This window comes from Diceros bicornis, chromosome 31 (genome assembly GCF_020826845.1).
Source record: "Diceros bicornis minor isolate mBicDic1 chromosome 31, mDicBic1.mat.cur, whole genome shotgun sequence".
Taxonomy (NCBI): domain Eukaryota; kingdom Metazoa; phylum Chordata; class Mammalia; order Perissodactyla; family Rhinocerotidae; genus Diceros; species Diceros bicornis.
The window spans coordinates 6,707,026-6,731,210 of NC_080770.1; the positions used below are offsets into that span (position 1 = coordinate 6,707,026).

The following is a 24,185-nucleotide window of genomic DNA, read 5'->3' on the forward strand; positions in this document are numbered from 1 at the left end:
CGCGCACCCGCGCGTGCGTGAGCTGGCGCGCGAGAAAGGGCCCGGTCGCGCCGAGGCTCGAGCGGCCGTCGCCATTTTGTAGGGTTCTGTCTGACGCGGGAGCCGCTGCCACCGCCGCCGCCACCCGGAGGTGCGAGGGGGTCTTGTGGGTGTGTGGGGAGCCCGAGGGCGGACGGGCCGGGCCGGGCCTCGGGCGGACGGGGATGGCCCGGGTTTGGGTTTCTCCTCTTGCTGCGAGCGGTCCGGGGGAGACAACGGGAGGAGGCGGGGCCGGGTCTCCGGAGGGGGCGGGGCAGGGGTCGGGTCGAGTCTTTGTTGGGGCGAAGGAGCTGGAGGTTGGGTCCCTGGGGGGGGGGGGGTCCCGGTTTGGGGCCAGAGGGGCCTTTTTGTTCCTAGAGTAAATTGAAAGGTGATACCGCGCGGAGGAGCGAGACACAGATTTCCCTCCAAAACCTTGTTAGCAGGCACACTCAGATACATGCCTCTTGCCCCTGCTTGGGTCCTTGTCTTTCCTGCCCCCCAAAAAGAGTATTTTAAGACATGAAACAGCTAACCTTGTTACTTAAATGCGCCTCATTTCACGGAGATGATGGACTATGCAGTGCATGCTGACCCCTAGCCTCCTGTTTGTGTGTCACATATAGCCCACACTACTCCTTAAGAACGAACCTTTCTTCCTTTATTGAGGAAAAATAATGAACGTCTGCGTGAAGGTCTTGAAAGTGCCAGCAGCTTCTCTGGGGGATTAAACATAACCGAAATGCAATGCACTGAAATTTCCCACTCCACCCCTAACTTTTGGAAGGAAATCTTGTTTTCTCTCCCAGGCTCTTGTAAGGATGGTGAAGCTGTTCATTGGAAACCTGCCCCGGGAGGCCACAGAGCAGGAGATCCGCTCACTCTTCGAGCAGTATGGGAAGGTGCTGGAATGTGACATCATTAAGAACTATGGCTTTGTGCACATAGAAGACAAGACGGCGGCTGAGGATGCCATACGCAACCTGCACCACTACAAGCTGCACGGGGTGAACATCAACGTAGAAGCCAGCAAGAATAAGAGCAAAGCTTCAACCAAGTTGCATGTGGGCAACATCAGTCCCACCTGTACCAACCAAGAGCTTCGGGCCAAGTTTGAGGAGTATGGTCCAGTCATCGAATGTGACATCGTGAAAGATTATGCCTTCGTACACATGGAGCGGGCAGAGGATGCAGTGGAGGCCATCAGGGGCCTTGACAACACAGAGTTTCAAGGTGAACTGCTCTGGGGTCTGGGTGGCAGAACTGAGGGGGGGTCTAGCTCAAGACAGAGGCAAAAACTCAGGACCATGGGACTGTCAGGGTGGTGTCGTCCATTGGATTTCAGTTAGAAATAACAGGAAGATTGTATGTTTACCACTCTTAAGCACAGTTTACTCTTGGAGAAGCAAACACTTCCCTTTTTCAGATCTGCCAAGATATTCCTCAACAACTGTGTAGCATCACAAACTGTAGGTTACTTTATCCTGCAGGCTTCATTCGTTTGAGTGCTGTTGGGAGTTTAATCCACCTGGGCAAATGAGTACCTCATAAGAGAAGGGAGGATAAAAGTCGGTGGCTGACCTTCTTTTGTAATGACCAGGAAGCTTTATATTTGAGAGTTTCAGTGTTTAGGGTTTATACTCTCTCCTGCCTTGGGTGATGGGTTGTGGGAAAGAGAAACATAAGACATCTAGAGGAATCCTTATATTATAAATCTGGGTGGTGAATCTGGATTTGGGGGAGTATCTTTTGAGTGCTCACATTTGTTCAGTCTGTGGCCTTCTGCTCCACTTATTATTTAACCCTAAGGGAAAAAAAGAAAATTTCTAAAAATATTAGGTTGAATGGGAATGATGGTCCCTCTTCTGAGGAGGTTCCAGTAAGGCTGTCATAGAGCATATCATATTATTTATACCAGTAAAGGTACATATGTTTTCATTAAAACTACAAGAGGTTGTGTGGAGACTCTAAAACTGTGCTAATATGGTAGCCACTAGCCACATGTGGTTATTACATTGAAATTAAATAAAATTTAAAATTCAGTTTCTCAGTTGTACTGCACACACTTCAAGCACTCAGAAGTCACATGATGCTAGAGGCTCCCTTATTAGTGCAGATATGAAACATTTCCATTATCATAGAAAGTTCTGTTGGACAGTACTGTTCTCCAGGTTTTTTTCTCAGGTATTGTCTTGGACCGCATGTTTACAGCAACTCTTCAGGTTCATAAATGAACATCATTTTTTCTCTGGGTGCCACTAATGGGGTTGTTAAGTACTTAAGTGTCCTCTGCTAAACCTAGAAAACAGAAAAGAAATGAGAGAAGAGGAAAGGTTGACCAGAAAAGGATAAGCAAGTTTGCAAGTAGTGAAGATTGCAAATAGCGCATCCAGTATCTCTGGCCTCAGCGCGTGGTGCTGTGGCCTTTTGCTACTCTAAAACGTAAGGCCAAAGTCATAGATACTTGCTACCCTTAACTAGCTGTATGACGTTGGACTAGTTTTTTAACCTCTTTATGCTTCATTTTCCCCACTTATAAAATAGAGTTAGTGATCCCTGTGGTACCTCCCTCACAGGATGGTAGTGAGGCTAGAGTGAGGTAATAGATGGGAAAGTGTTTTGACGGTAAAAGTACTATATGATGAAAGGTGAGTGTTGTTTGCAACGAGCGTGTTTCTGTTATGGTTAGAAACTTATTTAAAACGTGATAGTTAGCTTTCCTTATTTACTTTTCTTATTTATATTTGTTTCTCTTTTACTATTTTGGAAAGCTGTTGCACATGAGACAGCTTTACAAAGTATTCTTAAATATTTTCATTTGATGGAGGGCATCATGAGTGGACAGTGGGGAGGGGTCGTCTCTTGACAGGTGACAAGCAAAATGCAAAAGGAATGCAGTTAAAGTCAGGTACAAACTCTGCACACATGTTCTAGTAGTGTAACACTGCGTGTCCTTACATTTTAATATACAATTTAATATACAATATACAATTGAATAAAAGGATAGGGGCAAAAATATATATATGGAAGTCAGTTAAGTTAATTGGGGGGAGTTGGCTTGGGAGGAGTGTGTGTTTTAATAAAGCAGGTTTAATTACTTTAGGAAGTGCATTTCTGAGTGATGCAGTGATCCATGAAGAGTTTCTAAAATGTCATCACTGAAACAGAAAAATCCTTTATTTGGTTTTCATGTTCTTAGCCTGGCCCCTCTGGAGAAAGCACTCTGAGTTATACATATATTTTTATAACCAGCTGTTTTTTTCCAGATGACAAGAGATAGTTTAGCATTGGATAATAAGTTGCAGTTTTGCAGAAAATACAATCTAGATACCAATTTGTCATATTTTTCAATAAAGCCTTTTCAGTCATCTCCTAATGAAGGTGGCCTCTGAAGAGTGCCACTGTGAACATCTTTTGAATCCTCCTATGTTAATGGCTGCCATTTAGGGCTTCTGAATTCTTCCAAGTGCTTCCAAATGGAATGCTTCCAGAAGGAAGCAGCAGGATCTGAGTGTACCTGGGTCTTTCAAGATGTCTCCTCTCCACAAGCAGCAGTGAACTGATCCACTATTGCGTTAGCAAACCGTCTGCATTGGAAGACCCTAAAGACACTGTTCCCAAGGAACAATTCAGCAGCTGAATTGGGAATGATATGTAAGCGTTCAGGTGTCTCGTTTTTTCTCTCATATGTAAACAAGCATTAAATTGGAGTACTGTTGTGTATCAGCTACATCCCCAGCCTTCTCTGGATCCTGGCACGTGATAGGAATTCAGCAATTAGGACCCCACGTTGCCACCTTGCAGTATCTTAATACTTTTTTCTGTTCCAGCTTTTACTGGATTGGTTTTCTGGAAAATGTTGGCAGCACATTTCTGTAACTTTTGGAGGTCTCAGAAAATCTTTCAGCTTTTGGCCTTTCCCAAGTGTGGTATAGTGGTAGAATTTAATCTTTCAGGTTTCTTTGCCCTGGTTCCTTAAGGTTATAGAGAAGGACTGTGTTTTTCAATTTTTATAAGAACTTTAGGGGGTTTAAATTAAAAGCCTAGTTACAACCTTTGGAAAGATTGTGTGAAAAAAAAAACACTTCTGTTACAGATCTTTTAGTTCTGGGTAAAAAATGTTTTACCTGAGTCCTTTTCATAGTTACTACAGAGGTAGATTTTGCCACAGATGTTTATAAACTTATGAGTTCCACTCTCTAAGTAAAGCAGGGATGAAGATTTGATGTAGTGACAGAAACATCAAGGAAAAATCACTGGGTTTTGTTTCTCAAAAAAATGGACTCAGAATCTAGAAAAGAGCAAGTTAAATTGAAATTTTTTCCTTAAAAATGTACTTCTAGGTCTCTGGATTGGCTGCCTTTTAGATTGGCATGGTTACTCCGACTTCACAGTTGGAGCACAGTTTGTGTCTATCACGCAGATTAATGTCACCATGGATATTTGAAAGCCAAGTAACTTATAATCCTCCAGTCTAAATTATAGAGAACTCTACATTTGGGATATAAATTGGGGCAAAAATCTGTGTCTTTCTGTTCTAAGCATAGTTAGTATGTGGCCGTTAATAACTTTTTCTAAGAATTAGAATGGGAGTATTTAAATCTCTGAAAGCAATGGGATGGCTAAATGCTGCTTTCAGAGAATTATTGCCGTTTGGTATCTGTTGACTGTATCAGTGATGATGGTGGATGCTGCTTCTCTGTTAGCAGCTGAAAGTAAAAACCTGAGCACCTTTATTTCTGCTAAAGAAAGGGTTTTCAGTTGGAGGCAGCAACTACTAGAAACTGGGGTGGTAGGAATCTTAGACATTGGGCAGAACCGAGTTTGACTGAAGTGATATTACTGCACTAACCCGCTCCCCTCTCAGGGTCAGTGCATGGCGCTGTTCTGGCTGCCGTCCTGAATCGGGCTGTTTCCAACAGGCTGGTGGAGCACGAGGCCTCCTATCGCATAGCTGCATCCAGAACAAGGTCTGTTAAAGAGAGAGCAACTTGCTGATCGCGGAGGGGGGATTTGTTTCAAGCAGCCCTTAAGAGTAACATGAAGCCCCTGTTCTCTACTGTCTGTACTGGCTGCCTTTTGGCTACAATTTGAAAAGCATCGACTTGATCTCCAAAGTCTTATGCAGTTTGGAACTAAACACTGCCAAGAATACTCCTGTTCTCCAACTGCTTTTAAAGACCTTCGATGCTTTCATCAGTAAGGGTCCCTGGGCTTAGTGGTACACAAGCCCAGGGTGAAGATTGTTTCTTCTCTTAGCTGTTCATGGTGCTGGTCATTTCCTGGAAGTATGGATGTGGCTTGTTTGTATGGGTGCTCAGAGTCTTTAGGCAAATGCTGCATTTTTCTAGCAAATAGATAATCCCCTGTAAAGAATTATAAGCTACATGGCAGGATGAAATGTTGATCATTCCGCTACATGGGAACACGCTGTCCCTAAGAAACCAGTACTGCTTCAAGATCTTTCTAATTCTTGCTATTGAGAGACCTTGGTCAAGTAGTTTTCTTTGCCACAGTAGGCATAGGTTCACCCTTGCTGAAAAAAGTGGGGGCGGGGTTGAAACCTGGAGGGTCTTATAACTCCTAGAGGTACTGGCGAAGAAGCTGCTGGCAAGCCAGGTATGATTTGTGTGCCCAGCACAGCCTCTGGTGACACCTGCAGAAGTCGCTGGAGGAAACAAGATGGACAAAAGATTGCTGGGGTTTTTAAGCTACAGTAAGTGGTCAGGCCTTATGTGGCCCTGAGTAAATCAGTGAAAGGTTGGTAAGATGCTTTCCAAATTTGGCATAACTGAGGTTTTGTTGGGTATTTGATTTGGAAGAATTGGCAGGTTTTGAATCGTTACAGTTAATAACAGTCTAAATGGTGAAAAGTGTAAACTTTTTCAATTTCTGTGTTGGGGGGTGGGGGCAAAGGAAAGTTGTGGAGACAGAAGTAGAAAAGAATCTAGTCTACCTGGTGTAAGTAGAAAGTATTGACTGGTCTCTGAGAACTCCAATTTTCTCTAGCTCTCATCTGTATTAAAACTTCACTTCTTTTGGAGGGGATTGCTGAAACAGGGTCACAGGAGTGTGTGTATGTATGTATGTCTTACCAACTAGTTTACTTTCATTTGGGGGAGGATAGATTGTCAGTGAGTTATAATAAATCTTCTTACATCTATTTCCTCAAGGCAAAAGAATGCACGTGCAGTTGTCCACAAGCCGGCTTCGGACTGCCCCTGGGATGGGAGACCAGAGTGGCTGCTATCGGTGTGGGAAAGAGGGGCACTGGTCCAAAGAGTGCCCAGTAGATCGTACAGGTCGTGTGGCGGACTTTACCGAGCAGTATAACGAACAGTATGGAGCAGTGCGCACGCCTTACACCATGGGCTACGGGGAGTCCATGTATTACAACGATGCATATGGAGCGCTCGACTACTATAAGCGTTACCGGGTCCGGTCTTATGAGGCAGTGGCAGCAGCAGCAGCAGCTTCCGCGTACAACTACGCAGAGCAGACCATGTCCCATCTGCCTCAAGTCCAGAGCACAGCTGTGACCAATCACCTCAACTCCACTTCTGTTGATCCCTATGACAGACACCTGTTGCCGAACTCGGGTCCTGCTGCCACCTCAGCTGCTATGGCTGCTGCCGCTGCCACCACTTCCTCCTATTATGGAAGGGACAGGAGCCCCCTGCGTCGTGCTGCAGCTGTGCTCCCCACAGTTGGAGAGGGCTACGGTTATGGGCCAGAGAGTGAGCTGTCTCAGGCTTCAGCAGCTGCACGGAATTCTCTCTATGACATGGCCCGGTATGAGCGGGAGCAGTATGTGGACCGAGCACGGTACTCAGCCTTTTAAAAACTGGAGGTGAGAGTGGGGTGGGTGTGGTTAAGAGATTCCATTTAGTTCCCTTGAAAGAGACCCACGCTGCATAGAGGAGGCTAAAGCCACTTGTTTGCTGTCAGGACAGTATCCAAAAGGTATAAATTCCATGTTAGTCTTAAATTTATTTCTCTGGCTTAGGCCAGAGGTTCATTTGGCCTATTGAGGTTTTAGTGTGTGATTCCAACCTATTTGTTCCTTCTGAGAGAACAAGAAACTCAGTTTGTTAGTGAGAATATTGTTGTTTAATCAAGTATAAGCAGATCTGGATTATAGAAACATAGCTAAGAGAACTAACATTTGCTGAGTGCCTTCTGTGTATGTTATGTCATTTAATCTATAAAATAAGCTTTTAAGATATTTTCTCTTTTACAGAAAAGGGAACTAAGACTCAGAGAGGCTAAGTACTTTGTCTGAAGTCATCTGGTAATTGAGAAGTAGAGCCAGAATTCAGACTCAGGCCTGGCTGACTCCAAAACCCATTCTCTTTCCACTACAAAAGTCACTGTGGTGTAAGCTGAAGAGTACAGGTTCAGAAGTTAATGTATGTCACAGTGAGAATTTTAACTATAACTTTAGACTTCCAATTTGCTAATAAAACTACTTATGTCATTAGCGTTTATCAGGGGAAACTCTTCTAATGTATATCTATAAGCCAAATGCAGTCCTACAAATTTTAGGGGTTTAGTTCTGAGACAGTTGTTTAAAAGCAGAATGTTGGGCCCAGCCCGGTGGTGTAGTAGTTAAGTTTGTGCGCTCTGCTTTGGTGGACTGGGGTTTACAGGTTCGGATCCCAAGCATGGACCTACACACCGCTTATCAAGCCATGCTGTGACAGGCGTCCCACATATAAAGTAGAGGAAGATGGGCACAGATGTTAGCCCAGGGCCAGACTTCCTTGGCAAAAAGAGGAGGATTGGCAACAGATGTTAGCTCAGGGCTAATATTCCTCACAAAAATTTTAAAAATGTAAATAAATAAATAAAAGCAGAATGTTTTGATGCCACTGTCCCATGGAGTCCTCTCCTTATTAGTAACCCAGAGCATCTTGTTATACATGGGCACTTAGGCCATATTTCTACATAGCCTATGATGCTCTCGTTTAAAGCCAGACACTTCCCATTTCTTCCAGTGGTTTTTATTTTTTTTGAGAGGAACATTTAAGGAAGTAGATAAAACAGGTAATTTTCTGACATCTACAAAATTCCATTGATGGTGACCCTGTAAATTTACTTTTTCCTGCTTTTATACCAAAGATGTTGAAATGGCAAGAATAATTAGGACTAGGGGCTGGCCCCGTGGCCTAGTGGTTAAGTTCGGCATGCTCCGCTTCGGCAGCCCGAGTTCTGTTCTTGGATGCGGACCTACACCACTTGTCGGTGGCCATGCTGTGGCAGTGACCTACATACAAAATAGAGGAAGAGGGCCAGCCCCGCGGCTTAGCGGTTAAGTGCACGCGCTCCGCTACTGGCGGCCCGGGTTCAGATCCCGGGTGCGCACCAACGCACCGCTTCTCCGGCCGTGCTGAGGCCGCCTCCCACATACAGCAACTAGCAGGATGTGCAACTATGACATACAACTATCTACTGGGGCTTTGGTGGGAAAAAAAAAAGGAGGAGGATTGGCAAAAGATGTTAGCTCAGAGCCAGTCTTCCTCAGCAAAAAAAAAAAAAAAAAGGATTAGCATGGATGTCAGCTCAGCGCTGATCTTCCTCACAAAATAGAGGAAGATTGGCACAGATGTTAGCTCAGGGTGAATCTTCCTCAAGCAAAAAGAGGAAGATTGGCAATGGATGTTAGCCCAGGGTGAATCTTCCTCAGGAAAAAAAAAAAAAAGAATAATTAGGACTATCTAGAGATTGATAATCTCTTCATCTGAGTGGAAATGGCATCATGACATTCTATTCTCGTGCTTTTCTTGTACCTTGAAATTGAGCATCACTTGAAGTAGAGGCCTAGTAGCAAAATTAAACTGAGTTACCACTGAGTTTCCAGTGTTCCTAACTTATCCCTTTGGTAGTATCCATGTAGAAGAAAACAAAGCGATAGGAATTTGCCCTTTTGTGTAGTGAGAAGCAAATATGGCATTAACCTGTGATAAGTTATATCCTATATGACCATAATGAGACTTGGGATCTCCTAAGGCCACTGTGTAGCAGTGTGGGTTCATGTGCATGAAGTGGATAATCTTAAAATTTGTACAGTTTGCCATTAATTTTTACTTTTAATGCAGCTGGATCTGCCATGAAGTGGGATATGCCTCTACAGTAAGGTGGTATCATCTATCAGATAACTTCTGTTTCTCTTGAATTGTTGCAAAGTTAAGTATTAAATTAGTATATTGTGGTCTTTAAAGGGTATTGCTAAGGTATTTTAAAGTGAATTTTGACTGCAAGCAGTGGTTGTTAACTAACTCTTTTTAGTGATGACTTTTAAAGAAACTTACCTTCCAGGTGTGAACCTCAAATGGACTGAATAACCCTGAGTTGGTTGCAGTCCCAGGAGCCTGATGTTAATGAGGCTGCCAGGATGAAATACTCCAGAACTGTTGGGGATCCAAATTCGGGTCTCACCCTAGCAGAACTGATTCAAGAACATCACAACTTTTGAAGTCGATTGGCACAGATCAAGAACAAGATTTGGCCCTTTGTCTGTAATAAGTAGAGGAACTTGGTGTGAGTTAACTTTTTTTTTCCCCCAGCCATTGGTGTCTGGAGTTCCCATCATCAATGGAAGAATTAGAGAATTTTAGGATTTCTTCTTTTGATTTGGTAAGGGATATTTGGTCAATTAGGGGAACTACTGGAATTACGGCTCTAAATCTGTGACCATATGACATGTTGGTGTGTTGGAGGGTGAATGAACCACTCCTTGATACCCTTTATGATTGTCACTTCTGAAAACTTGTTGACTATGAAAGATTAAAATGAAACAAATTTAGAAGAGTGCAATTGACCATATTTGAGATCTTGGCATCTTTTGCTTTTCCTGGACCCAAAAATTAAATTATAATTCTTGATAATATCAGTATGCCCTTTGTTGCAGCGATAGTAGCCTTGTGTCACAGAGGTTGTCTTGCCTAAAAGATAGATAAGAAAAGTAGAAAGATGTATTTACCACCAACACGGCAGTCCTCCAGATAGATTGCTTCTTGTTCTATATATAGCTATAAGTAGATTCCTATATGTAGCCATAGTAGACTTCTAGGTAATTACATGGGAAATAAGTTTGATCCAGTCTGACTTGGTTTTGTTTTGTTCTTTGTTTTTTTTCCCCCTGGAATACAGGACGGGACCAGGGCCCTTGTACTCGGAGCCAAGCTGCTCTCCAGGCATTGTGTAAGCCTCTTGTGTTGTGCTCTCTTTCAGGTAGGATAATTGCGGACTGAACCCTCGGGCTGCGGTCATATATGAGAACTTGCTCCGCGCGGTCCCCTTTGCCGGGATGTTTCCATTGCTTCATGTTTCAGTAAACAAAGGAATTTGTGACCAACTATGTTTTCTTTCTTAATTTAATTCTTCTAAGTTGACTTTTCTTTCCTCCTGATACTAGTCTCTGTAGCCTTTCACTCTGTTCCTTATATTCTCAGCCTCTGAGCAGCCCTAGGTAAGGATTATGCTGGCATCCCCTTTTTCCTGTACAGTGGAACCCCTCTTATCTTGCTTTCCATAGGAGTTGAACCCTTCTCCCTGTCTTCAGCAACATCTCCTTTCCCTTTAAAATGACCATGTAGTGGCAAGCAACCTTTTACTCTTCTCTGTTAGCTCTGGACTCTTAACACTGAAGCTAATCTTCCGAAATTGCTAGGAGCATTGGGATTTTGGTGGGGGGTTTTTTTGTTGTTTGTTTGTTTGTTTGTTTTGTTTTTTTATGTCTGACCTGTGATCGTGGTACAGCAGTAGCTGAAATTTAGCCTTGTTTTACTCCACTCCTCCCACTTTTTTTTTTTTTAATATTTTGACAAATAAACGTTTCTAACACTTAAGTATCTTTTTGTATTTATGTGACTGTTATTTACCAGCAGTATTTTCTGGTTCTTTCTCAGTTGTGCTCAAGCTACAAAATTCAGGTGAATAGATGTATGAAATTTAGATGTAGAAGGAAGGATTTAGTGAGGTAAGTAATATGGCTTCAGCAATGGATGAAGAGAAGTTAGTCAGCATCTCAAGACATTGATAAATGTGCTACTGCCGGTGGTCAGCCTCATTTTTTCTAAATAACCAAAGATGCTCTTTCCAGCTTAAAGGCTAGCAAACCCAGGTTAGTAGTGATAGTAGTAGACCCCACAGAGAAACCCCTGCATCAGGAAAAGGTTGAGCAAGAATATCACCAAGGACTGGACTGGACTTCATAGTGTATGTTTGTTCAGAGTCGTGAACTATTTAAAGAGGACTCTCTTCTCATGATGTTAACATTCTGCCAGGATTAGGCTTTGGCTAAAATGAATAAGATAGTTATGATATATCAAAAGAGGGGAAACGGGGGCTGGGCCAGTGGTACAAGCAGTTAAGTGCGTGTGTTCCGTTGCAGCGGCCTGGGGTTCGCTGGTTCGGATCCCGGGCGCGCACCAACGCACTGCTTGCCAAGCCATGCTGTGGCAGCGTCCTGTATAAAGTGGAGGAAGATGGGCATGGCTGTTAGCCCAGGGCCAGTCTTCCTCAGCAAAAAAGAGGAGGATTGGCAGATGTTAGCTCAGGGCCGATCTTCCTCACAAAAAAATAAAAAGGGGGGAAACGTATGTCATAATATTTTGAGCAGAAAAGCCAATAGGGTATTAATAATTAGCAGTGACGACATTCTGCAGTAAAATGTGTCTGTCCTAGAATTTTTTAAAAAGATTTATGGACATTATATTTTATTATCATTGCTTAGAGCCTCACAAAACAAGTTTAATGGTGAACTCAACCTTACTTAAGCTTTATTGTATCCTATATGGAAATGTTGACATATAGATTCTGACTGTGTGAATTTTTATCTACAATTATATAGCATTTCCCCCACATATTTTATACTTAAAATAATCCTGACATAGGTGAAGCAAAATTTTTCCCTGATTTTTTGAGGCTAGGATACAACAATCTAGAGAGGTTAACCTGTCCGTGCACGCACTCCAACCAGCAAAGTTTCAACTAGTGAAGTTCACATGGCCCATGTTATCTTCAGCCTTCCCCAAGGAGACAGGACTCCCTGTTTTACAAAAAGGAAAATAAAGCAGAGATACTGGGATTTCCTTGTAATTAATCTGCAAGGCACCAGGCAGAACAAAGAAATAAATATGTAAAGGTTTCGCTGGTCTCACCAAAATTTCTGGTCCTCCTCTGTGCTAACTTAACGTAGAAGTTTAATATCTCGATTCCTATCTCACTGGGAGAACAAATAAGAAAAAACACTGGATTCTGCAAAACAGTTCTACATCAGCACTGTCCAATAAAACTTTTGGCTGTGTTGGAAATGTTCTATATTACTGTGCTGTCCAATTTGTAGCCACTAACTACATATGGCTATTAAATACTTGAAATGTGGCTACTGAAGCTGAGAAACTGAGTTTTTAATTTTAATTAGCCACATGTGGCTATTGAGGACTTGAAATGTGGCTAGTGAAGCTGAGAAACCGTTTTTTTTAGTATAATTTAATTAGCCACATGTGACTGGTGGCTAGTGTAGTGGACAGCACAATTTAAATGGTAAAATAAGTTTCTTATATGAGGAGGAAAAAAAGCCTTGCAGAATCATACAAAATATTTTTCCCCTAGGAAATCCATTCACTCCCCCGAAAATAAATAATACTATGAAAGGTGTTAGTTTTCAGCCAGTGTAAAAGGACTGTTGGGTAGGAACAAATGTGTTTCTTTCTAAACCTCAGTTCTTATGTGATAAATTACACATTGTGGGTACAAAATCCCTTTTATCACCAAATATCCGTGATAAGTACTACGGAGGGACAAGTACAGGGTGCTATGAAAACCTGTAATAGTGACTAACATGAGAGCGGGATGCTATTCCAAGTCGAGGAAGCAGCACATACGAAGGCCCCTGATCAGGAAGAGTGTGGTGCCTGTTAGAAACTAGAAAGGGAGCTCTATGGCAGGAGAAAATCTGTGCAGTAGAAATCTGCAGAGCTAAATTACAGGCACAGTTCATGAGAGGTGGTGTTAAAAAATGTATGTTTACCCTAAGACTAACTGGAAGCTATTAAAGGGTTTTAAGTTTGGGGGTAAAAGGATCAGATTGATTTTTCTTAAAAGATCACTGGAGAGGAACACAAGTGAATAGCATTATAAATGTGAGATTTTTCTGATATAAGAGAGGTCTCTCCCCTAATCATGAAGCCAGTAAAGCTGGTGTTTTGTTTTAAAGGGAGAAAAAATACCTCATAGACAGGAAAAGGACCATACATAAGGACATGTGATTGAAGGGGCAGTCAAGGGGGCAGGGTTTAAATCCCTGAGGTTGATGGAGCCATAAATAAGGGAATGAGCTGTGCCTTGTACCTGTCGTGGACCAGGCCATGCTAAGGGCTTTTGCGCAAGGCACCGCTGAGTGCTGTGGGGCAGGGGAGGTGAGATAAGGTCTCTCAGAGATTTAAGAGGCTATTGAGAGAGAGGATGGTATGATGAAAATGTTAATGGCTATGAGCAATGTAAAAGCATTGTGAGAGTTCAGAGAAGGGCAGTTATTTATGCAGTCCTACCAAAACTCTGTGGCTTATTCTTTGTGCCTTAAGATTAAAACTCGCAATATATCTCTCCTTTGAAAAAGAAATATACTTATCAGCAGTCCACAGAGACAATGAAATGTGAGGGATGATGAAGGCTGAGGGGAGACCCCTGGCCCAGTTTGGGGGGAAAAAGCAAATAATAATACCCCAGGCCTTCCATCTCCATGAACTTCTTCCTGAGCAGTAAGCTATTTGAGGTGGGGTTCTGGGCACCCCCTCAAACAAGGCCCAGTGACAGCAGCAGCACTCTTTGAGGCACGTCAAGTACAAGGCAAAGTAAACTGTAGCCTGATTTAAATATTGCTGCTTGGGAGAAAAGTATCCAGAGTCCCCTGTTTAAGAACTCCCTGGGTTCTACTGCAACACCCTCCCCTGGGTGGTGGGGGAGACACAAACCTACTGAGCCACAGCTCATACTTGGCAAAAGCTCCTACTTTATAGCCCAAGCTGTGCTCCACCTTTTAGGCCTGCAGCAGCCCCAGACCTACCCCTTCCTCTGATTTCCAGCCACACACTAGTTAGACGATGTGACACAGAAAGATAGTAGGCCCTCAAGGCACTCAATGCAGACACAGAGCTTGTCCGAAGGGTAGAAAACAGTTGGCTGGCTCCAGGGTAGGCCAGAAAGGGTAAACAACTTGCCCAAGATTTGTCTCATGGCTTGCCAGGATTTGGCTCACAAATCTGGTCCTCAGAGACAAAGTCTCCTGCCCTAGGAGATTTGGGAGGAGGAGGGGAGAAATAAAAATACATTCCTAGGAAGAGCTGTCAGCTTGTAAGAAGAATCCATTTCAGAGCTTTCTTAAGATGAGGGCTATGCTCCACTGCCAAGGAGAACTTAAGAGTAAGAACGATCGACAGATCAGCCCCAGGAACCTACAAAAGAAGAGGGAAAGGTCTAGTGAGACAATTGCAATCAGTAGTGCCTTAGGTTTGCAGGCCCTTTGAGGATCCAGGACAAATTCAAACCACACGGCCCTACAGATTTGATGACTCATCCATCATCTCTGCTAATCCACAAGAACTCAGTGAGGTAGCATCTCGGTCCAGCCCCCTGGCTTAGCAGTTAAGTGCTCCGCCACTGGCAGCCCGGGTTCGGATCCTGGGCGCGCACCGACGCACCGCTTCTCCAGCCATGCTGAGGCCGCGTCCCACATACAGCAACTAGAAGGATGTGCAACTATGACATACAACTATCTACTGGGGCTTTGGGGAAAAAAAAGGAGGAGGATTGGCAATAGATGTTAGCTCAGAGCCGGTCTTCCTCAGCAAAAAAGAGGAGGATTAGCCTGGATGTTAGCTCAGGGCTGATCTTCACAAAAAACAAAAATGAGGTAGCATCTTTGGTCCCTCGGTAATTAAAGCAACCGAGGTTTAGAAAGGTTAAATAATTTGGCCCGCAACCCCACACACACAGTGGTGAGGAAAAAAGACCCCCGATTCTTAGTGTGTGTTCTCCACAGCGAATGCCACAGTAAGAAGCTACTGAAATGGAGAGGAGCAGTTGGCAAAGGGACCCAGCAGTCCTAGGGAACTTCGATGTGGAAGGGAGTGGAGAGGGAGGTTTTTAAGCCTCTTTATTTGGTGAGGTGAACTAGACTGCCAGTGATGGTGGCCTTGGCCCGCCCTTGGCGCTGGTATCTCACAAGCAGGACACTGACTATGAAATTAGGAAAATGAGTGGTTAGGGAAAGGGCCCTTCCCGCCATAGGTACCATTATATTCCCTCCACGTTGGGGCGTGTACGTTGCCAGTACACTTCAGTGGCTGCATTTGTGAGTCGAACCTTGCCTTCCTGTATGGAAATGAGAAATTGTGGCCAAGATCATCTAAGCTAGGTGAACGGCCAACACTCCAGGAACCATGCTGCTGTCAGCACGCATCCCCACCTGGACCCACACTGCCCTGAGCAGGTCTGGGCAGGCCAGGCAGCGGAGTCACAGAACCCTGGGCATGGAGCTCCCACCTAGGGGTGGAGCTCGTGCTGCCACAGTATGCACACTCACTAGACTAATGGCTAAAATTCGAGCTCTGGAGCTGGGCTGCCAGAACTTAAATCCAAGCCCTTTCTGTGGCCTTGGGCATGTTACTTAATCTCTCTGAGCCGGTTCCCTCATTGTAAAATGGGAACAATTATAACTTTCCTCTTACAGTTGTTCAGGGTAAATGTAAAGCACTTGACTGGCTATTACTATCACAAACTGATGTGTGAGAACAAAAGAGAGGGTTCCACCCCTCCTGGAGCTCACCGACTAATGGAGGAGGTATCCTGCAAATACACAAATCTATCATGACAAACTATCAAGAGGACTATCTGTGTAGGGAGCTAGAACTGTCCTCTTCAGTCTTTTCAACGATTTCGGCTCCCCCTCCTTCCCTTTCTTGCCCAGATGTGAGACCTAGAGACAAACCTGCTCAAGCTCTGCCCTTAGGGATCACCAAATCTCAAAGCTAAAGAGCTCTCCTGGATTATCAAACAGTTCCCCCATCTGCTGAACTCTTATGGGATGGGGCACGAATCTAGCCCTAACAGTGGCCATCCACGAATCCTCTGGTCCTACCCCAGGGCCTGGTCCTGTCCTGGCACTGTTTCTTGAATGACTGGTGACTGCTAAGGCAATGAATGGATGGGGACAAGGGCAGAGGGCAGTACATTCCCAAGAGGAGCACATTATTCAAATGATAGCTTACATATATACATTTATTATTAGATGCCTGTTATGTGTCAGGCACCGTTGCCAGGCATTGGGGAAATTTCCTGTCCCCCAGCTTATGATTTTGTGAAGAAACTATTCAATAACTGAGTAAGCAAAGAAACTGGGATAAGTACCACAAAAGATAAACTGGGCACAATGGTAGGAAAGAACAGGAGGGGGCATCTACATAGTTAGAGGTTGTCAGGGAGGGCCTTCTGATGCTTGATCCTGAAGCTAAGACCTGAAGGATAAGAAATTAGCCCTAAAGTGGTCAAGGAGAAGGTCCTTTCAGGTAGAAAGAAGGCCCTGAGGCAGCAAAGTGCTTGGTGAACAAGGATCTGAAAGGAGGGCCAGTGTGGTTAGAAAAAGGTGGGTGAAGGGGAAAGGCCTGAGATGATGGAGTGTAGGGTAGAGTCCAGACATTTCAAGGCATTTTAGGCCAAGGAAGGGGATTGGCATTTTATTTTAAATGCAATGGGAAGTTGCTGAAAGCTTTTAAGTTATGGAGTGACAATCTGATTTATATTTAACACGATCATCCCAACTACTGAATGGAGATTAAATTGAAGAAAGACAAGAGAGGAAAAAAACAAAGGAAAAAACAGCCAGGGGAAGGCCACTGTAGTAGTCCTACAGTCCTAGTGGGAGATGACTGTATGGTCTTGACTATCACGTGGTAAAGACATGGACAGAAGTGGCAACATTTGATATAAAATGTGCTAAAGAACTGATGAAGGGGGACAAGAAATGAGGGAAGAATCAAAGATGACTACCAGGAATCTGGCTGGAGCAGCTTTGTGGATGGTAACACTATTTAAAGACATGGGGAAGATTGGAGGAGAAAACTATTTTGGAGTGAGGAGACTCAGGAGTTCTATTTCAGACATAGCAAGTTTGAGATGTGTTAAGATAACCAAGGAGCACTCTCAAGTAGGTCTTTGGATCCCTGAACTTTGAGCACAGAGAGGAGAGCTTTGGGACAAGAGATATTAATTTGAGTCTTCAGCATGTAGACCAGCATTATCCAACAGAAATATGTGAGTCACTAATGCAAACCACATATGTAGTTTGAAAACTAATAGACACATTTAGTAAAAAGAAACAGGTGAAATTAACTATTATTTTTAATAATGTATTTTAACCCAATATATCCAAAATATCATGTCAACATATAATAATCATTTAAAAATGAATATTTTACATTCTTTATACTAAACTTTTGAAACCCCAGGGGTATTCACAGCACCATATGTGGCTGTGGCTATCATACTGGACAGCACAACTTCAGATGATATACAAAGCCAAGGAAATTGATGAAATCACCTAGAATAGGGTTTCAACCTTGGCTCTATTGATATTTGGGGGCTAATTCTTTGTAAGGTGCGGGGAGGGGCAGGGGTTATCTTGTGCACTGTAGGATGTTTAGCAGCATCCTTGGCCAGTATCATCCCCCATTTTGACAATTAAAAACAACTTCAGGCAATACCAAATGTCCCGGCAGAGGGTGGGCAGTGGAGAGGGGCAATCACCAGTGGTTGAGAACCACTGAACTATAGAGAGAGTGTACAGGGAAGAGAGCCTAGGAGAACTCAGGAACTCCAGCCTTAGACTCTGCCTTATGTAGTGTGCATGGGTAATTAAAAGGAACAAATAAATTCTCTAGTTCAATTTTTCTAAGATTGGAGGTCCTAGGGAAATGAAAGGAAGAGGTGGGGTGAGTTCATGTGAAAACTGCAGAGGTCCAGTTTCTAGCACATGAAAAAAACCAGTGTCTATAACAGCAACATCAAGAGGTCTTCCCCCACTGTCACTTCTTACGTAATCAAGTTTTTCTCCTCTTCTGATCCCTTCCTCTTGACAACCAGTGGCATTTAATTTTGACCACTGTCCTCCAAGAGAAACTCCACATACCTGTTTGGAGAGATTGGGGGTTATCCAAATTAGAAGATACCACGGGTGCAGATTCAACTATCAAGCTTCCATGGCCTCTTGGCCAGACATACAGCTCTCTTGAGCACAGAGGAGAAAGTATGGGGCTGGAGATATACATCTAGAAGTCTTCAGAATCTAGATGGTCGGGAAAGCTAAGGGAATGGGTTGATACCACCTAAATGAAGAACATGGGAAAAACAGAGGGTAGAGCCCTAGCCTCATTTTTACTGCCTCAAAAACTTATCAGCTTCCTTTTCACCTTGAAAACCCAAATCTGCTTTTTTTTTTAATTTCAAAAAAAAACCCAAAACAAAACAAAACAGGCCTTTAAGGAATATCTAGAGGAATAGCTGGTACAAATCCTAAGGGAGAAGGGGCCTGTCATGTACTCAAAAGATCTGTAAAAATCTAGTGCACAGTGTGGCTGAAGCTGAGTAAGCAAAGAAGAGTAGGATAAAGTCAGAGAGCTAAGAGGAGGAGGGGGCAGATCATATAGGGCTTTATAGGCCTTTCCATGGACTCTTGACTTTTACTCTGAATGAAATGAAAAGCCCTTGGAGAGGGTGTGGGGGTGAGCTGAGTTGTGACAATATCTGATTTTGGTTTTACAAGGATCACTCTGGCTGCTATATTGTGAATAAATGGTAGACAATGTAGAAGCAGGGAGATCAATTAGGAAAGAACTATGGAAATCCAGGTGAGAGATGATGGTGGCTCTGACTAGGGTGCTAAGAGTCAGGGAGATTGTGAGAAGTAGAGCCAACGTTTCCTAACAGACTGAATGAGAATGCACCCCCAAGTTTTTGGCTGGAGTAACTGAAGGATGGAGTTCCATCAACTGAGATGGGGGAAGGGTACAAGGGGGAGGAGAACAGAAGTTCAGTTTTATACAAGTTGTGTTTGAAATATCAGACAGCCAAGCAAAAATGTCAAAAGGGTAGTAAGATACGAATCTGGACTTTGGGGAAAAGATCTGGACCAGAGATATAAATTGGGAATTTTCGTATATAGATGGCATTTGAATCCACAGGATCACCAAAGACCAAGATCTGAACTATGGAGCCTCCAACATCAAGAGGTCAGAAAGAGGAAGAGGAACCAGTAGAGGAAATTGAGAAGGTAGGAAACCCAAGAGTTGTGTCCTGGAAGTCAAGCGAATTAAGTGTTAAGGAACCAAGAGTAATCCACTATGTCAAAATACTAATACCAAAGATATAAATAGGTAGATAAGGACTAAGAATTGACCAGGGGCTGAGGGGATTAACTGCACAGCAGCACAAGGGCTTTTTGGGATTACAAAACTGTTCTGTATCTTGATTGTGGTAATCATTACACAATGGTATAATTTATCAAAATGTGTCATATTGTACTCTTAAAATTGGTGTATTTTATTGTATGAAAAGAATACCTCAAAGCTGTTTGATTATTTTTTTAAAGTGCATCACATCATGATACTCCTCGGTGCGCGCCCAAGATCCGAACCGGCGAACCCGGGCCACCGCAGTGGAGCTTGCGCACTTAACCGCTTGCACCACCGGGCTGGCCCCAACCTCATTGTTTATCTGACCTCCTCTCCTACTACTCTCCCTGTCACTCCACTCTTGCCTCCTTACTATTAGAAAAGGCCAGCTACAGTCCCACCTTGGGGCCCTTGCTCAAGCTGTTCTGTCTACTTGGAATACTGGAGGTCTGTTTGGCTCTCACCTCATTCAAGTCTACTCAAACCTCAATTTCTCAGTGAGGCCTGGCCACTCTATTTAGTACAGTAATCTGCACACTTAGATTGCCATAGCTCTCCCAATACTCCTTACTCACCTCTACCCTTTTTAATACAAACCTCTTATCTCCTAACATACAACTTACTTATTTACTATGTTTACTGTCTTGAGCTGGAATTTAAGTTTCAGATGGTGGAGCTTCCATTAGTCATGAGGATAACAAAGAGGAGAAACCACCACACAACTATAACGGACAAGCGGCATGAGCAAGAAATAAACCTTGATTTTTTTATTTATTTATTTTTTTTTGCTGAGGAAGATATGCCCTGAGCTAACATCTGTTGCCAATCTTCCTCTTTTTTTCCTTGAGGAAGATTAGCCCTGAGCTAACATCTGTGCCAATCTTCTTCTACTTTATATGTGGGACACCTCCACAGCATGGCTGGTGAGTGGAGTAGGTCCATGTCTGGGATCCGAACCCATGAACCCGGGCCGCCAAAGCGTAATGCGCGAACTTAACCACTCAGTCACAGGGCCAGGCCCCAAACCTAAGTTAAAAAACAAAAAAGCGACCACATGACTTAGCAACATGAAATCACTAACAACATTCCTATGTAACAGTAGGGGTAAAAGCCTGATTAAGGAAGTTTTAAGAGAGGGCCCGCCCCGTGGCTTAGTGGTTAAGTGCGCACACTCCACTGCTGGTGGCCAGGTTCGGATCCTGGGCGTGCACCAACGCACCGCTTCTCCAGCCATACTGAGGCCGCGTCCCATATACAGCAGCTAGAAGGATGTGCAGCTATGACATACAACTATCTACTGGGGCTTTGGGGGAAAAACAAATAAATAAAATTAAAAAAAAAAAGTTTTAAGAGAAAATGGAAGGTGATAATTTGAGACAGGAACAATAGAAAACGCTTTTGAGGAGTTTTGCTACAAAAAGGAGTGAAGAAATGAAGTGGCGGTGGGCGGGCCCCATGGCGTAGTGGTTAAGTGCATGCAGCTCTGCTGCTGGCGGCCGGGGTTTGAATCCCGGGCACGCACCAACACACCGCTTGTCAGGCCATGCTGTGGCGTCCCATATAAAGTGGAGGGAGATGGGCACGGATGTTAGCTCAGGGCCACTCTTCCCTCAGTAAAAAGAGGAGGATTGGCATGGACGTTAGCTCAGGGCGATCTTCCTCGTGCGCACACGCGCGCGCATGCACACACACACACGTGAAAGAAAGAGAGAAATAAATAAATAAATGAAGTGGTGGTAACTGGCAGGGGAAATAGTCAAGAATTTTTTTTTTAATGGGAATAACAGAATGTCTGTAATGCTGAGGAGGAAAAACCTAAGACGTGAGAGGGAAAGAACTGCAGGAACAAGGGGATGGGCCCTAATGCATAAGTAGAGCAAATGGCCTTAGATAAAAGCAGTTAAGAGGGAATGTGATGTGGGTGCAGATGCTGGAAGGTGAGTAGGTGTGATGAGAACGCTAAAATTCTCTTCTGATTGCTTCAGTTTTTTTCAGTTAAGTATGAAAAAGGTCATTAGCTGAGTAAGCATGAGGGGAGAGGAAGTGAATGGGAGAGCAAATGGACCAAGGACCTATTCTGACTGCTTGGCAGAATTACGGGTCTACACAAGATATAAAATTTGTGATCATTTATTTAAGTCACTGAGATTGTTTTTCTCCAGTTACCTTCTAGCCTTACCAGGCAGGAGAATGGATTGTGAATTGGATTTAATCTGTTTTGTGGTTATGCCAAGCATGAAGAAGCCAAGGGACTAGGTAGCCCCGGGACTTGCAAGAAAAACGACTTGACTTGTAGGCAAAGGAATGACAATGATTCGCTATGGATTTTAAGTTGGGTAAGTAAGTGAAAAGATTAAGAGGTTGAGGGACAATGAAAAATTGGATCAATGGATTGGAAGTTCCAGTGGTATTAGAATATTAAAGAAAGCAATCTGGAAAGACAGGAGATGACTGAAGTAAGGACAAGAAGTAAATTTACAGAAATTAAGAGGCTGGCATTTTGGAAGGACTGTCTCCAAACCAAAAAAACAAAACACCCTTCCATACCAATTGGTATTTAAGAATGGTGTACCAGGGCCGGCCCCGCAGCTTAGCGGTTAAGTGCGTGTGCTCCGCTATTGGCGGCCCGGGTTCGGACCCCAGGCGCGCACCGACGCACCGCTTCTCTGGCCATGCTGAGGCCACGTCCCACATACAGCAACTAGAAGGACGTGCAACTATGACATACAACTATCTACTGGGGCTTTAGGGGAAAAAAATAAAAAAGGAGAAGGATTGGCAATAGATGTTAGCTCAGAGCCAGTCTTCCTCAGCAAAAAGAGGAGGATTAGCAATGGATGTCAGCTCAGGGCTGATCTTCCTCTCACATACAAAAAAGTTAGGGAGTTAAAACTTCTGTGTCTGCCCACAAATTGGTCTGCATGCTGTCCACCAGATGGAAACAGTATCACATGACAGAGAAGGAATAGGTGAGAAGAGAAACGTCATTCTCATCCATCTTGACTAATAGAGGCCGGGTGGGTCCCTGTAGGTTCAATCCTGACAGAGAAGTCCTGGGCATTGTTGCAGTGGATTGGGGAGCAGCACTGGTTCTTCAGCAGGTTCTGTAGGTTGAATCCTATAGATTGAATCCCTAGAGGACAGGCATGCCAGACCACAACAAATCTGGTTAACACTCTATAAAGTAAAGCCTAAATACATTATTTAAAGCACTCTAGGCAGAGATTTACATCCAGGGTTCATTTTGCCCTCCCCCCCCAGGCCAACCCCTACAGACTGATTTAATTGGTCTAAGGCAGTGGTTCACCCTGGATAAGCAGGGTTTGTTAGAGTAGGTAAGAGGCATCTATGTCCTGCTCATTCCAGTCTTTCATCAAAAAGGGTGCTAAAATTTCTTGCTCCTTATACTTAGAAAAAGAGATGTGGGGGCCAGCCCGGTGGCGAAGCAGTTGGGTTCGCACGTTCCACTTCGGCGGCCCGGGATTCGCCGGTTTGGATCCTGGGCACAGACCTACTCACTGCTCATCGAGCCATGCTAAGGTGGTGTCCCATACAGAAGAGCTACCACTCTACAACAACACTAGCAACTCTTATCACACAACTATGTACTAGGGCTTTGGGGAGAAAAAAGAAAAAAAGAGGAAGATCGGCAACAGATGTTAGCGCAGGGCCAATCTTCCTCAAAGAAACAAACAAAAAAACAGAAAGAGATATGATGTTCTAATAACATTATTTTCATCCCTTTGGTTCCACTGCAATTAAATTAAAACTTGTTTCCATTTGGTCCCCGAGTGGCCATCCAGAAAACTAAGATATCTACCTCACACTTTATATCAAATAAATTCCAAATAGATTAAAATTTTAAACTTAAAAAATGAAACCATAAAAGTACTAGAAAAAAAGGATTTTCATCTGTTCAAGTGCAGAAATCTCAAGTATGCAAAATCCTGAAGCCCTAATAAGACAAGGCTGCAAGTTCAACTACTGTACATTTAATTCTCCCGCATGGCAAAAACATCATGAAATAAAATGACAATGGAAAAAACACTAGCAACTCTTATCACAAAGCTAATTTCCTTAATATATACATTGCTTCCACAAATTAATAAGACTACCACCCAATTTAAAAAAAGGTAAGGACTAAGGATATGGAAAAACAAAAAGGAAACACAAATGGCTCTTAGAAATGTGTAGGTCCCTGCCCTGGAACGGAACCTGGGCCACCGAAGCAGAGCACACCAAACTTAACCACTAGGCGACCGGGGCTGGCCCTATATCTTTTTTTTAATTGAGGTATATATTCAACATCTGGTTCCCTATCTTTGCTGGGCCTTCTACATTTTATAGATGTGCCATGCTGAAATTCTACAGGAAATTTTTTTTGACATCTTAGCTCCCAGGCTGCTTCCCTGGCTTTCCAGGAAAAACTTGCATTGTTCACTACTAAAATCTGTTCTTCAAACCATTTTGAGTGTATAAATAAATAAGAACATCCTAGTCCAGCTCAAGCTAGTAGAAAGTATTTTCCTTCCCCTTCCAAAGGCCTGGATGAAATAGATCAGACTAGAAATTCTATACTAAGGGAGCTCCAAAGTCTCAAATCTGGTTTAATATTCCTTCTACAGTGAAACTGAGAGAGGTCCCATCTTCTTGGATAACTGAGTACAAACAATTCAGCATGTTGGATAGAGGTACTGAAGGAGATCAGCAGGCTGA

General features: G+C 43.5%; 1 protein-coding gene across 6 annotated transcripts; it reads left to right on the plus strand.

Moving 5' to 3' along the window:
- Positions 1-24: 24 nt before the first annotated feature.
- Positions 25-10,878, plus strand: LOC131394779 (RNA-binding protein 4B). 6 transcript variants are annotated; one of them, XM_058526311.1, is made up of 4 exons: positions 25-130; positions 828-1,251; positions 6,192-6,868; positions 10,252-10,878. In XM_058526311.1, the coding sequence occupies exons 2-3, from the start codon at positions 840-842 to the stop codon at positions 6,857-6,859; spliced, it is 1,080 nt and encodes a 359-aa protein (XP_058382294.1). In that variant the 5' UTR covers positions 25-130; positions 828-839; the 3' UTR covers positions 6,860-6,868; positions 10,252-10,878. The 6 variants fall into 6 exon arrangements, with proteins under 6 accessions (XP_058382294.1, XP_058382295.1, XP_058382296.1 ...); XM_058526312.1 differs by lacking the exon at positions 10,252-10,878 and adding an exon at positions 9,117-9,720; XM_058526313.1 differs by lacking the exon at positions 10,252-10,878 and adding an exon at positions 9,337-9,720.
- Positions 10,879-24,185: the final 13,307 nt, after the last annotated feature.

Coding starts and splice junctions, on each gene's coding strand:
- LOC131394779 (XM_058526311.1), top strand. CDS start 840: ATGGTGAAGCTGTTCATTGGAAACCTGCCCCGGGAGGCCACAGAGCAG. Junction 1,252..6,191: donor TGACAACACAGAGTTTCAAG/GTGAACTGCTCT, acceptor TATTTCCTCAAG/GCAAAAGAATGCACGTGCAG.